Raw genomic sequence first — 14649 nt, forward strand, 5'->3', positions numbered from 1 at the left:
AAATTTAAAACAGTCAGTTTAAGATTTATTCGAAAAATCAATAAATTGAGAGTTAAAAGAATTTTACTTTACGTTCAAACTAAAACGGTTCGAATTTAAATATTTGAATTGTTTCAAACTTGGTTTATTGTATGAAAACTAATTTCATTTTAGCTCAAATTAACTCACTTGATTCAAACTTGGATTGAATCTTATAGTATGTCAAACTCAAATGATTTTCAAATGTTTTAATTATTCTTTGGTTAATGGTTATAACGTCCTAATGCAAATTTACCAGAATCATATATATAATTTATTAAAAAATAATATTATATGTATATATTTTTATACATAATTTAAATATATAGATGATATGTTATTACATAAGTGAATTTTACTTTATCTTTAATTTTAAATCATTTAATTCTCTAATGATATATTATTTATATATTTAAATTGTTTATATTATAAAATATAATTAATCTAATATATTTAATTCAAAGGTATATACTCACGATCATAATAAATTCATATCACAATGTCTCTGGCATATATGCTGGGACCTAAATTATATTCGAACTTAACTAAAATTACTTTTACTTTAAATTTGATTTAAATGAACCCAAATTAAAATGTTAAATTGACTTAAACATAATTTATTTTACAAAAACAATTCCAATTCTTGACTCGAACCGGTATGCAATTCCTATTGAATTAATATAGAATGGTTAGTACAATTTTTTAACTAATGAAAAAGATTATGGGAAAAGGACTATTTTCCATCCAACTTTTAGATCATTTTCAAACCTATATTTATGGGAGATAAAAAATTTCTATTCTCACTCATAACCAAACTGTCGTCTAAATTTTCAATTAAGGATAAAGGGTAAAATCAGCATTTTACTTATACACTTTAAAATTTCACCATTTACCCCCTCCAAGTTTTAAAAACTATACCTCAACCCATCCTCAAAGTTTAATTTCACCCATAGGGTTTGTTTCATTCTCCAGCCACCATCGACGGCTAACGCATTCCACCGATCTCTCATCTCCGACTACAAAGGATGATGAAGGACAACTCTTCGTCTTCCAGATCTAGACAATGAAGCGTCGTCTAGATTTAGAAGAACAATTGTGTCTGGATGACGAAATGAGCGACGAAGAGAGACCTCTTCATCACATAGTGGTGCGACGAAGAGATTTGTGGGACGAGGAGATGAAGATTTCTTCATCACACCACCGCCATCACACCAGGAGAAGGAGGAGGCTGGAGACGACGTCGGAAGATGCAATTAAAAAATGGGGGTGAAACTGCTATTTTTGAAAGATATAGAGGGTAGCTGAGTTTTAAAAAATATGAAAACCTTAAGTTTGGGGGTGAAAATGTTACTTTTTAAAGTTTAAAAACGTTAATTTAAGATAAAATATTAGTTTCTAAAACTTGAGAGGCGAAGAGTAATAAATTTTATAACTTTATAATATAAAATAACTATTTTACTTCTCTCTTTAACAGAAAAAATTAAGAGAAGTTTGCCTATGGATGGAAATAAGAGTTTTTCAATCTCCCGTGGGTATAAGTTTGAAAATGGTTTAAAAGTTGGTGGGGAATAGTCCTTTTCCCAAAGATTATTACCTATCACGTGACTAACAACTTAGATGTAAGAAAATATGGCAATAATGATTATGGAAAAGCCGAGTTAAATGCATATTATAATAACTTGTTCCAACCTTAATTATTTCATAGCTCCAGAGGACTTTAATTTTTAGGTAAAATTTCAATTTCAGCTTCCAATTAAATCTAAACACGATAATTCAATCTTGTTACATTGTGAAAGGACCAGCAATTCTTTGGATAGATTTTTATACAGCTTGACTTTAATTTTTAGGTAAAATTTCAATTTCAGCTTCCAATTAAATCTAAATACCATCATGGGTGGATGTGTTCAACAGCCAGCTTGGCTTCGATATTGTTGTTAGGTTCGAACAAATCAAAATTGAGTTAAGTTTTAACTCAATGAGATCGATATGAAATCAATATTCCTTCAACGTTGTTATATCTTATCATTTTATTTAAAAATTCTTTTTTTTCATCAAAATTAAATTTAATCTCAAATTAACTATTTAAATTTAAGTTAAATTTAAACCAACCTTTATTGAGATTCTATTTAACTTACAGCCCCTTCAGACATTTGAATTATTATGGATTATATTACTAATAATGTAGTTAATCTAAGTACTTCGATATAAAGACCCATTATAATATTACCTAAGATGTGTAATTACCTTGTTACCCTCAATTTTTCTGAGATAAAAATTAAACGATTATAAATAAATTAATATATTATTATATACATGGTTGGACACGTGGCATAGATTGTCGAGTAGCTCAGTCCTCAACATACACTTGGCTGTAACTTTTAAGAAACTCGATCATGCCCCCGTTTGTAATTTGAAATCTCTCCCTCTAACAAAAGAGACGTTAGGAACTTTTTTTTTTTTTTTTAAATTATTATTACATTGTCTTTCCCATCCCATTTAATGCTTTGAGCTCCTCTCTCTCTCTCTCTTCAAATCTCTCTTTAAATTCTCCTGAAAAACTAAAAAATACTCTTCAATACAAGCCCTAATCATCTCTAATTTATCTGGCATTGATTGGAGTGAGACCCAGAAGTGATCCAGAGACTGTGTTGTTGAATTGGTTTCATGTAAGTTTGGCTTTATTGATTCTGATTTTGATGAGTTTATTTTCGTGGGTTCTTTTTGGCTTCTGAGAAAATGTGGGAAATTTTTTTTGTGGGTCCTAAGAAAAATTCAACTTTGAAACCTAGTTAAGGTCAGAACATTGTTTGAGCAGTGTAGTTGAAACGTGTGGGTAGGCATGTGCGTCCGCTTCATTGCTTTTGATATTGATGAGTTTATTTTTGTGGGTTTTGTTTGGTTTCTGAGAAAATGTGGAAAGTAAATTTTATGGGTTCTAAGAAAAATTGAATTTTGAAACCTAATCAAGGTCAGATCACTTTTTAAGCAGTGTCGTTGAAAAGTCTAGGTAGGTGTGTACGTTGTCTAAGCTGTATTATTCATACGACTTCGATTGGTAGATTATGGAAGCAGCCTTTTGAGTATAAATTTGAGTTTGTTGAGTAGTTGAATCAGAGATAAGGGCTTGAAGTGTTTTGATATGAAAAGAGAATTTGAAAGTTGAATCAACTGCGAGTTCTTAGTTGTCATATACTTTTTTCCTTTACAACAGATCAGGTTTTCCGATTGACGATGAGTTCAAATGTTGCTGTGAATTTGAATCAGATTAAGATTATCCGGTCATCAATTGAACAAATTAGTTAATGGGTGTGTTCAACTTTTCCCTATAAATGCGGGCATTGACCATTTAGAACATTCAAATGTTGCGAAAGCTGTTCTGTTTCTGACTCATTAAGTGAAAAGTTACTTTAACTTACAATGTCAATGAAGAATTGCAAACTTCTATGATTTTTGAACATCATAATCCTAATTGTATGTTTTGTGAATACTGTACAATTGTTTAGAATATTTATATGACCATATGATCTGTCGTTTCCTGCTGACACTGGTCAAGAATGCAAATCAGGTTTTTATCTTTTTTACTTGGGCTGCTAGAGAATGCATAGTGGTTGTAAAAATTAATTAACTGCTGCATTGGATCAGGTTGCTGATGGATTTTGGTTGCTGGAGCAGAGTCTGTCTTCCCTCTTGTTTCTTTAACTTGTGATTACTGAAAGTAGCCTTGAAATTTAACTGCAAGAATGGGAATCGAGAAAGAAGGTTCAAAAAGTGGAGGAGGTTATGTAGGTGGTTTCTTTCAGTTGTTTGACTGGAAAGCAAAATCTCGGAAGAAGCTATTCTCAAGCAAGTCAGATTTTCCTGGTACAGTTTCACTCCATTGTGTAGAATGTTAATGTGAATCATGTGTGTTTCTGTAAATTATAATATAATATTTTATAAGATCAGTCTCTTTCATGGTTGGACATGGATTCATCGATATTCTTCTTTCATTTCATTGTAGAACATTCAAAACAGGGAAAGAGAAGTGATGGGACCTTGCCAATGACACGGCTTCATCTGGTGAGAATATCATATTCTTGAATCTCTTAATATACATCTTATCATCCTTGGTGACTAACATCAGACCGGTTGAACTAACTTTGTAAATATTGCAGACAGATGAAGATGAAACTGGAGCAGGGGCAAGTTTTAAAGGAAGTAGTGATTATAGTTGTGCTTCGTCCGTAACAGATGATGATGGATATGGAGCTAGAGCCCCGGGGGTAGTAGCCAGGCTTATGGGATTAGATTCCCTGCCCACATCTTCAGACCCCTATTCTACCCCATTTTTTGATACTCAATCTCTTCGGATGTTCATTACTGCAGGAAAAACCCTGAATACGTTCTTGATCATCAAATCATGCATTCTGGACAGCTTCTCCATAAGGGGGAAAGCAATGCAAGGGATTTTGTGGAGTCAAAGCCTCAGAGGATGATTAGCAGGCCAATAGAGAAGTTCCAAACTGAAATTTTGCCTCCAAAATCAGCTAAATCTATCCCAATTACCCACCATAAAATTTTGTCTCCTATCAAGAGTCATGGCTTCATTCCAACAAAGAATGCTGCTCACATAATGGAAGCTGCTGCAAAAATCATTGAGCCTGGCCCACAAGCTAATTCCAGGGCTAGAATGTCTGTAGTTGGGTCTTCTTCTGTACCCTGAAAGTTCATGATCTCAAAGAAAAAGTGGAGGCAGCACAGAAAATGACACTGGTTGGCCCTTCTTCAGTGCCCTTGAAAGTCAGAGATCAAAAAGAGAAAGTCGAAGCTGCCCATAAATCAACTAGGCTTGCTGATGCTTCTCGTAGGCCTGTTGAGAGTAATGCTGCCAAATGTCTTAAGGGTCAATCTTTAAACAAGAGCTGGAATGGATCAGTAGGTACAGCAGCTTTAAGGGAATCCGATGTGGAAGAGGTTACTTCGGGTGTGAAGAAGAAGGGGAAATCCATTTCACTTGCAATCCAAGCAAAAGTGAATGTCCAGAGAAGAGAAGGTTTAAATTCAAGTAGTAGTCAAAATTTGGTATCACAGAAAGAGCAGAGTGAGGTTAAGTCAAGCCATTCATTCAAGACTCAAGCAAATATTCAAAAGAGTTTGCATAAGCGAACTTCTACAAACAATAATTCTTCTGGAGTGCTCAGGCAGAATAACCGAAAACAAAATTGTGTTATCGACAAGGACAGGTTATCATCAAAGCCCTTGGCTTCCAGCTTGCAGAGTAGAAAAATGCCATCTGGGGATCCTACTGTGCAACAAAAAACCTTGAGTCGAACTGCAGGGAACTCAAAAACTGGATCCAGGAAGTTGGACTCTGATACATCAGATTGTGAAAAGGGAATTTCATACTCCAATACTAAGACTGCCCTAGGAAGAAACGATCAATAGAAAGGGACACTCATTATGGCAAAAATCAGGTTGTTGATAATATGTTAATTGACAAAAGTCAGAAGGCACTTAATTCTAATCCGGTAATTGATAGGCGCTTCTCTTTGACAGAGGATGGCAAAAAGAAATGCATTGATATGGGACACACCTCATCAGGCATGGATGTTGTTTCATTTACATTCACAGCCCCACTTACTCGATCAATGCCTGGCTCTGAAACATCATGTCAAGTTGGACAGAAAAGTGTTAGTGTTTGCACACAGAAACGGAGTAAGAGATTATTGCTGGAAACAGACAGTGTGAACTTATCCTCACTGGGTTATAATGTGATTGGCGGAGATGCTTTGGGTATGCTCTTGGAACAGAAATTAAGAGAACTAAATTACCGATCAGAGTCTTCCCACCTTGACTTGTTTAAAGCAGGAACCTCTTTGAGTTCTGCGTCAACATTTCCAGATCTTGTACCCACTACTAATTCTATTGGCACTTTATCAAAATTACAAGATAAGGGACACCAGCATGTGCTGCCAATGGACAAGCAAAGTAGCCAGTATGAACCTGATTTTAATTCCACTGACCCTCAGGCATTCAGACCAAAAAAATTCCAGGTATGTGGTTCTGTCATCATTCTAAGGGACTATTTTAATTTGCTTTTCATTTTGGCAAACTGATCTTTACTACCCAGGTACAAGTGATGCATTAGTTATGGGTTTATCTCTTAAGAAATCAACATTTTTAATCAAATGAGCTTTTCAGATCTAAGATTTTTATTTATGCGATTTCAACTTCTCTCAAAATCCAAGAGAAAGTGACCAAAGATAAAAAATAGGGAAATGATAATCTTGGTAAAATAACTAGTCCCATCTTTATGAGGCCAGTCCGGTCTGCCAGAACATTGCTTGTATGCTCTATACTCTCTTTGCCTGACTTTTGCGGGTTTGGCAAGTAAATCTTTTGTCATGTAAGGAAATAAATCCTAGGTATTTGATTCTTAGTAGATATGTAGATCTTTAGGATGTCCTGTATCATGTTCGTTGGTCCTAAGTTTATTAATTAATGAGTTTTATGGCACATTATCAGGGCATTGATGAGGTTAATGAGTTTAGCAGCAACCATCTTGATGGAAAACAGTTGCTTGATGGTCGACATCCAAGTCCTGTTTCAATCCTTGAACCCTCTTTTTCTACCGAAAGTTGTAACTCGTCTGACACGGCAGATAGTAGTATTACAGAGGGTAAGACTGTCAGCCTCATGTGCTTTATCTCTGTTAAATACTGATTCTCTAGAAATGCTAATTTATTAACAATATGCTTTCAGGAGGTAAGCAGTGCTCATCTATTCAAGCACAGGAGGTTTTTGGTTTGAATTCTTTGAAGAAGTTGTACCCATTAGAAGCTGATACAGAGTTGTCAGATTCAGCTTCTTCTATAATGAATGCAAATACAACAATTGTGACACATCTGTTGGGGTCAGCCAGACGGGAATTGGAATATGTGAACCAGATTTTGAGTAACATAGAATTGATGTTCAAGGACTTTGCACTAGGCCGAGCTCGTGATATCATCAATCCTTATCTCTTTGATCTGTTGGAAACTCGAAAAGCAGGATCTCAAAGTAACAGCGATGAGTCCAGGCTAAGTCGGAAGGTATTATTTGACTGTGTAAGTGAATGCATGGACCTAAGATGCAGGCAGTATGTAGGTGGGGGATGCAAAGCATGGATAAAAGGGGTTGCAATGGTGAGACAAAAGGAGCGGTTAGCTGAAGAATTGCAGAGGGAGATCTCCGGATGGAAGGCTATGGGAAATTGTATTGTCGATGAACTCATAGACAACGATATGAGCAATCGATATGGCAGATGGCTGGACTTTGAAGTCAACGCATTTGTACTTGGAGTAGAAGTTGAAGGTCAAATATTCAATTCTTTGGTTGATGAAGTGGTTGCTGATCTCTTCCAAATTTAATGCCACGGCTTGATGTTTGTGTTCTTATTTCCATACATTTTCCTATATGTTTTTAGGATTGTTAGGTTTATTTATCAAATTACTGCTTCAATATTATGGCAATCTGAATGAGCAAGTTTGCAATTTGCAATAATAGAGCGTGCGAAAGCCCAGTTTTTGAGAAAATATACCATTTTCTCTTCTCCAGTTGTATATTGAAAAAACAAAACATTGTCGTGCTGCATTTAAATAGCCAGGGTGTGATACTAAGTTTTGTTTTGTGTTTTATATGATCAATTAGATTTTAGTAAGGTACAAAATAATGTATCAGACAAATATTTTGAACTTTTTCTTTGATTTAGAAATCGTAATTGGAATTGAATCCGAATTGAATTGTTTGCGTTTAGATTAAATAAATCAAATTTTCGAGTTTGAATTAAGAATTAAGCTTTTCTTTTCATATAGAAGCCAAGTTTGGACCAATGTAATGCAACACACAATCAAAATCAAATCAAACAGTGCCGAACGTGGAAACGGAAATGGAAACAAACTTCCATGAAACATTTTGAGCACTTTGTCATTTACATACTTACACAACCCATTCTACAATATGAAAACATAGTTTCAAATCACACATAATTTGTCTCTTTAGTGAAGTGTTTACAATTACCAGTACATCTTAATGAAGTGTGACGATAATCTCAATTGTTAAAAAACTTTGCCGCTACTTCTAACAAATATTTACTCAGGAAAAGAGTTGAATTTACAACAATACTATCAGCAGAAAATAAATATTCTGTTTACATGTTTTGGTTTAATATATTTACTTAAATACTTGGATTATGTCAGGGATGTGCAAGCAAGCTTACCGAAGATCAACAACATCGAATCTTAATTTGGCATTCAAGAAGACATGAGAACAGTGCTCATAGATAGAGGTTCCATCTGAAGGCTCTTCATGGGGATGAAAACCCCGCTGCTGGCAGTTGCGTAACACAGACACACCTCCCGGGTCAGAGAGATGAAATATGCCATGTGGACTGCAGTATCATAAAAGATATGTTAGCCAATGATTGGTAATGCAAACACAGGGGCCACACAATTTTACAATTGTCAGTAACTTTTATTATTCAAAATTTGTAACAAAAATAATTATAATATGTATTTTTTGCTTTTAATAGTTTGTGTTTGCCTTCTCATAAAATTTTAGGCAATGTCTTTTTGATGGGTTTGGCAAAGAATGAAATGCTTTCTTCAGAAGTAGGAGATCTAGCAAGCAAAAGTAGGAGTGGAAGTTTTTAGGAGAATGAAGACACAGAATAATAACCAAAAGGCCAGAAAAGTAAATCATACCTCTTTGTAACACAATTGAAGACCCTAATTTGATATTTTGGACAAAACACTATGAATAACTGGTCAGACACCTTTTAAACAATGATCAGCTTTTCATGTTTGAATACATGCGCATACAATACATAATTTGAGCCTCATGGCATCCACAGAGTAAATGTTGCTTAGAAATGTGATGGTTTAATTATAACTCATAATTAAAGGAATAATTCTCAGTTTCTTGCCAAATTGTTAAGCACTCTAGCAACATTTTGTAAGAAATCCTGTGTTATTTCCTGTAGATTGAATTTGAAGCAATATCCAAAGGAGCAAATAGCAACTTACCTTGATGTATCATTTGGGGCCATGACGATAGCAACAGCTTCAGGCAACATAATCTAAGAAAAGTTCACAGAAGGAAAACCATTCAGTGAATTACAGTAAAGGTAGATCATATAGGCACAGGACACTGACGTGAGAAGGAAAACATGAGAAGGCCATAGACAGCTATGTCCTAATATGTGATATATACAGTTAATGTTAAACTAAATAAACTGTACTGCTTTCCCAGGTTTTTGTGTATCAATTAGTCACATCGTCATCATCAATGTCTCTACAAATATGAGTTTCCTGTTCTACTACACTGATAGTTCTATAATTTAATACATTTACTAATTGTTTTACTAGTATTGCGACTTAAGAATCACATTACACCTTTTGTCATTTTTCTTCCAAAAGGAAACAATATATATATAACTATATATAGTATCATGTGAAAATTACAGATGTGGTGAACTCAAATTTGGAGCTCTTGTACTAGTTTTATTTTTAGTCTTCCATTTTTAGATTCATGAACTATGACCAAAATAGATGCAAAAAATCCTTGTATTCTACAACTGACTGACTATTCAGGATTATCTGCAGATAAATTGCTCTCTTCAAGAAAAACTAACGATTAAATAGTTACTGGAAAATGCTATACAGTCTTACATTCCATATCCAGCCTTTCCATGATAGAAGAAAAATCGAATTGACCATACTTCAGGGGAAAAAAAAAACCATACATATAGAAGCTTCCTTTCAACAAGAGAATGGAGAATGCATCGCAAAAAGATCAAGCTTTTGCGGAAACATGAAAATAAATATGCATACTACAACCTTTTCCAAGAAAAAGATAAATAGCATCACCATTTCTTACCTGATAAGAGTAATGAGTGTGAAGATCTACTGACGACATGAAACAGGTCTGAGATGGGTGTGTCTGAGAATAAACATAAGATTCAGATAACAACAACATAACCTCCAAGTATATTTACTATGGGCTCCTAAGTTAACACCTTCACTAGTACAGCCTGCTTAATTAATTAAAGCATGATATAAATTTTACGAGTACTAAATTACTTTATTTGCATTCTCAAGACACAACCATGAGTTATCAAACAGATCAGCATTCTTAAATTTTATTCAGGTCACCAACTTGGCTGAGAAAAGCAAAACAGAAAGAACTTTAAAACGTCCCAGACGTACAAATATGATAGGAGATGATTTACTCTAAAATACATCATGTTGAATGTCTCTTTGTTCTATCAGGATAACATCTAATTCTGTATTCTAATCATTTCTTCCTCTACTCCCCCACCCCCTCTCCCTCTAGAAGTCATCTCATCATTCTTCTCCACCTTCCAAAATTAAAAAGAAAAAAGAAAAAACAAGAAAACACTCAATTGAAAGAGTTTCTAACTTTTCTAATTTCAGGTGACTTCAGATTTAGAGTAATTCCAAGTTAAGGGGAACATGATCATGCTCCTTGATAAACTAGGAGAAGCTAGCAAAACTCAGATAATAACTAATTCAACATGGACTGACCAAGAATTAATGATCCAGAAAAACACAAAATAAGGAGCCTAGAAGACAAAATCAAAACTTTTGAGAATCTTTGCTCTGAATAAATGCTAAAGACACAACATAACTGAGAACACGCACTTAATTGCCAAAAGTTCTAGAATAGATGAAAAGTTACAGGCCATCAGGAATCTCAAGAACTTACATGAATCCAACCAAGAGGAAAAAGAGATAGTCTGTCTTGGACTTCAAAAATTTCTTCTTCATTCAACGCCTGACACTGAACATTAAAATTTGTTTCAGTACAGTAGGATTAAAAGCATATAAATAAAAGTGAATATATAAACAAAAGATGCCATTATATAAACGTAGAGATATCGAAGTCAAGACAAGTGACAAAGATAAATGCTGGTTGTAAAGTAATTGCTGTTTCCAAAATCAACAGTGATTACTCCGAGCTGCTACAAAGCTGAGCTTTATATCTTAGGGAGTGGGAGACACTGTAGTTAATTAAAGGAGAGGTAAAAGTACAATGTATCTCTACACATAGGAGCAGAAACGGTGTTCCACATGTTATATGCATCTATTGGAGTTAAGGTGGGCCTCCAAAGGTGAACAACTAGCTTTAGGTTTAACTAGAATGTCCAAAATATTCAATTCTTTTCAATATGTGTGCATTATCTGAGTCCAATTGAACCGCGAATTTCTATCATTTATTCACTAATTCAAAGCTCAAGGTGTCGACAGCACAGAATTGATGGAAGGTAAATACACAGTAATAAAAACACAAATGAAATGTCAAAACTGAACCATAAAGCTAAAATCATTCATCTACAGTTTGACAGGAAAAATTATTAAAAAAATTAAAAATTGGATAAAATTAACAAAACTAATTGCTATCATACCGAATCAGATGTCGACTCCTGTTTTGGGATAATGAGTGTAGTGATTTGGAAAACCCTGTTTTTCTACAGCCATATAAAAATAAAATATAAGCAGTGTCAACAACTTCCCCCAACAAAGGATAACAATATATCTCTTCCCAGAGAAAAGCTTAGTTCTCTTACGAGGGAACCAGCGAGAATGCCACAGGTTTCTAGATTTTTTTCGGTATTTGCCCGAGCCAATCTCAAGAAATCTTGCATCAAGTTTACTGGCTGAGGATTCAGTCAAAAGAGAAAGAATTAGCATCACTCAAAATCAAGTGTTCCATAATAACATATATATCAGCACAGAGAAACCTACAACATGTAAATGTTGATATGAACTAGAGTTCAAGGTTCCATCCTGAGAAGGCTTTGCTGGACCAGGTCTTGGATCAGCAACTTTAGATGGAGAAATTGGAGCAAATTCCTGCTGCACTTGAGCAAGAACAGGAGGAGGAGGAGGTTGCTTGATGCTTACAAACTGGAAAGGATCTTCCTTTGCTTTGTGAACCATTGGAGGACACAAATCCTCAGCAGGTTTTGACCATCTACCATCATCTAAGGAAAGAACCGACTCCATAGTAGATACAGCCCCTCCAGAATCACCAGCCTCTAATGGAACCACATCATAATGGCCAGCCTGATTCAGGCTATAGTGAATGGTAAAAGCAAACAAAATTAATTAGGAGACCATAGTTAAGTGAATGAAACCTAACAAGAAGTATATTGGAGAGCTTGTAAACATTCAAATGAGAACAATTGAAATAAACAGAATCTTATCAAAAAATAAGTCAAGATAAGCTTATTTAAAGATTTGAACAAAAAACAGGTTAATTTTGCAGAAGCAAAAAGTTGTACCTTGCATCTTCATTTGGGGTGAGGTCAGTGCTGCTTGGATATTGAACCTTTATTATACAACAGAATTGATCAGTTCATGCCCATTTACAGTTCAGTGAACTAAGAAAACACAAGATCAGACATGAAAAAGCTACCAAAATATTACCTTTATCCCAGAACTAGGACCAAGCCATTGACCTCGAAGACCATTTGGACCTAAGAATGAGTGTCTAGACAAAGTTTCTTTGTTTGGAAGGGGCAGATTAACAGATCTGCACATGTCCAAGAAAATCACTCTATTTAAACTTTATCAAAAGTGCCACATTAAGATTTATCTTACAAACATTCAGTTAGAAATACATAGACTAGCTTCCAAACATATAGCCAAATCCAGTATCACAACTAATAAATAAAAGAGAGAACATAAGCTCAAGGAAACAAATTGAAGGAAAAGAGCTCCAACATGACAACACCAGTTAAAAAACATATCAATCTAAACTTGACTACAAGAAAACCTTCATGAAGTAAACAACTAACTCGACAGCTCTACCTACTAGCTAAAAGGCAGAATATCCTCTCTGCAGTTCTCCACACCTCTAAATGATGATTCTACAATCCAGACAATAATTTTAATAATAATGAAACAATAATAATAGTAATAATAATGATAATAATTCTTACAGTCTCTGGAACTGCTTGTCTAGTAGCATAGAACTTGATGATAAAACTTGGGTATGATCACTACTCTTCCCCCATGAAGATTTAATTGCCATGCCAGAAGGCTGCAGCTAATTGAAAGGTAACATAAAATGTCAATAAATGTAAAATCTAGTCTTAACTTGCGAATAAACAGAAGAAAAAAATATTAAAAGGAACTGAATCAACAGTACAATTAAGGGGGATCAATCAAAAGGGGAAAAAAAAAAAGGAAAAGGAAAAACCACACAGAACCAGAACCAAAAGAAACATCTTCACCACATTATTAACATATAACACATTCACAATGCTAAGATACCAAAATTTCTAATGCTTAAGTTTGTACCTGCTGTGGATCCATGCTCAAATGAGATTTTTTATTGACAACAGGCCATTCCAAAGACGACGTTGCTGCACCATATGAAGTCCTGTCTGTGCTATTAAGTTCAACCAATTGAGCTGTTTCATGGGCTCTATTAAGTACATCCACTTGACGCTGAAATTCAGGCTTCAAAGACTCAAGCTCATCTAGCACGGCAATCAATCTCTAAAATAACAAACTTAGCATCCCAATCACACAAGGTTACCCTATACTAAGATACATAGTAAAATAAAGTAACTAATGAAGTAACAAGCGTCATCCTCACCTTCCGGTAAGTAGCTCTTTCTTTAGGAAGTATCGCCTGGTAATCCCGATGAAATGGTATCGTTTCTGATAACAAACTGCAAGCCAAAAAAAATAATGGTGCTATCCTTATTATTTTCCTTTTAGGGAAATAAGAAACATATAAAACAATTATAAAATTGCCAAATACTTAGCTTTCTTTACCTTGAATATCTAAGCAGAATTATATACAAATCTACAATATTCTTCTCCTCCTGATATATAGTAGCCTGGCCAAAACAAAAAACTTTCACTCACTATGAACGAAAATTCAAACAAAACACGACAATGTCAATAACATTCTATCAAAAACTATAATAACAATGTATACAATTAAATGAATCAAGTGACTAACTTCAATTCATAACTTAATCGCGAAGAAAATCGGATAACATAAAAGAACAGAACCTGTTTGAGGAGATTATCGGCGATTCGATAGTAAAACCGAAGAGGAATTCGATTATCGACCTCGACTCTTCTCGCTGAAGATTTGACGTCGATCATCATTTTGTTAATTGTTTGCGGCGACTAATGCTGGCTTTCTATAAAATACCAATCGGCTTATTAGTCAACGTGCCACCGGTATCCTCTCACTGTCCGTGACCGTGATCGAAATTTAGAATCAAAGCTTTGCTTCGACGTGCTAGCTAAGGAAAGTGAAAAACCCGTCGTTTCGAGATCAAAGAAGGTCGTTTTTATGTCGATCCGGTGAGGTGCAGATAAATTTTGGTTCGACCCGATTGATTGATATTCAAATATAAGGGCAATTTAGTCATTCTCTAATGGGACAACATCATTTTAGCCATAGTTATTAATTCAGTCCAGCCAAGTCCTAATATAATATGATCTCCATCGGGATTATCTCAAACGTAAAACAGTTAACTCTAGTTCGAGTTTAATTTATCGAAGGGAAAAGAAAAATTGTTTAAAGATAAAGAAAATGAATTATTAAAAAAAAATTCATTAAAAA

General features: G+C 34.6%; 1 protein-coding gene and 1 pseudogene across 2 annotated transcripts; one reads left to right on the top strand and one right to left on the bottom strand.

Annotated features, from left to right (window-relative positions):
- The first annotated feature begins 2517 nt into the window (after positions 1–2517).
- Positions 2518–7705, top strand: LOC123220358 (annotated as a pseudogene).
- A 216-nt stretch (positions 7706–7921) lies between these two features.
- Positions 7922–14397, bottom strand: LOC123221615 (AMSH-like ubiquitin thioesterase 3). Of its 2 annotated transcripts, none has more exons than XM_044644472.1 (14): positions 14088–14397; positions 13845–13909; positions 13663–13738; positions 13362–13562; positions 13001–13101; positions 12486–12591; positions 12341–12387; positions 11802–12132; positions 11624–11713; positions 11462–11524; positions 10762–10836; positions 9913–9975; positions 9060–9112; positions 7922–8425 (listed from the first exon to the last, which is right to left on the bottom strand). In XM_044644472.1, the coding sequence occupies exons 1-14, from the start codon at positions 14184–14186 to the stop codon at positions 8251–8253; spliced, it is 1545 nt and encodes a 514-aa protein (XP_044500407.1). In that variant the 5' UTR covers positions 14187–14397; the 3' UTR covers positions 7922–8250. The 2 variants fall into 2 exon arrangements, with proteins under 2 accessions (XP_044500407.1, XP_044500406.1); XM_044644471.1 differs by having other exon boundaries at positions 13001–13107.
- Positions 14398–14649: the final 252 nt, after the last annotated feature.

Source organism: Mangifera indica, chromosome 7 (genome assembly GCF_011075055.1).
Source record: "Mangifera indica cultivar Alphonso chromosome 7, CATAS_Mindica_2.1, whole genome shotgun sequence".
NCBI lineage: Eukaryota > Viridiplantae > Streptophyta > Magnoliopsida > Sapindales > Anacardiaceae > Mangifera > Mangifera indica.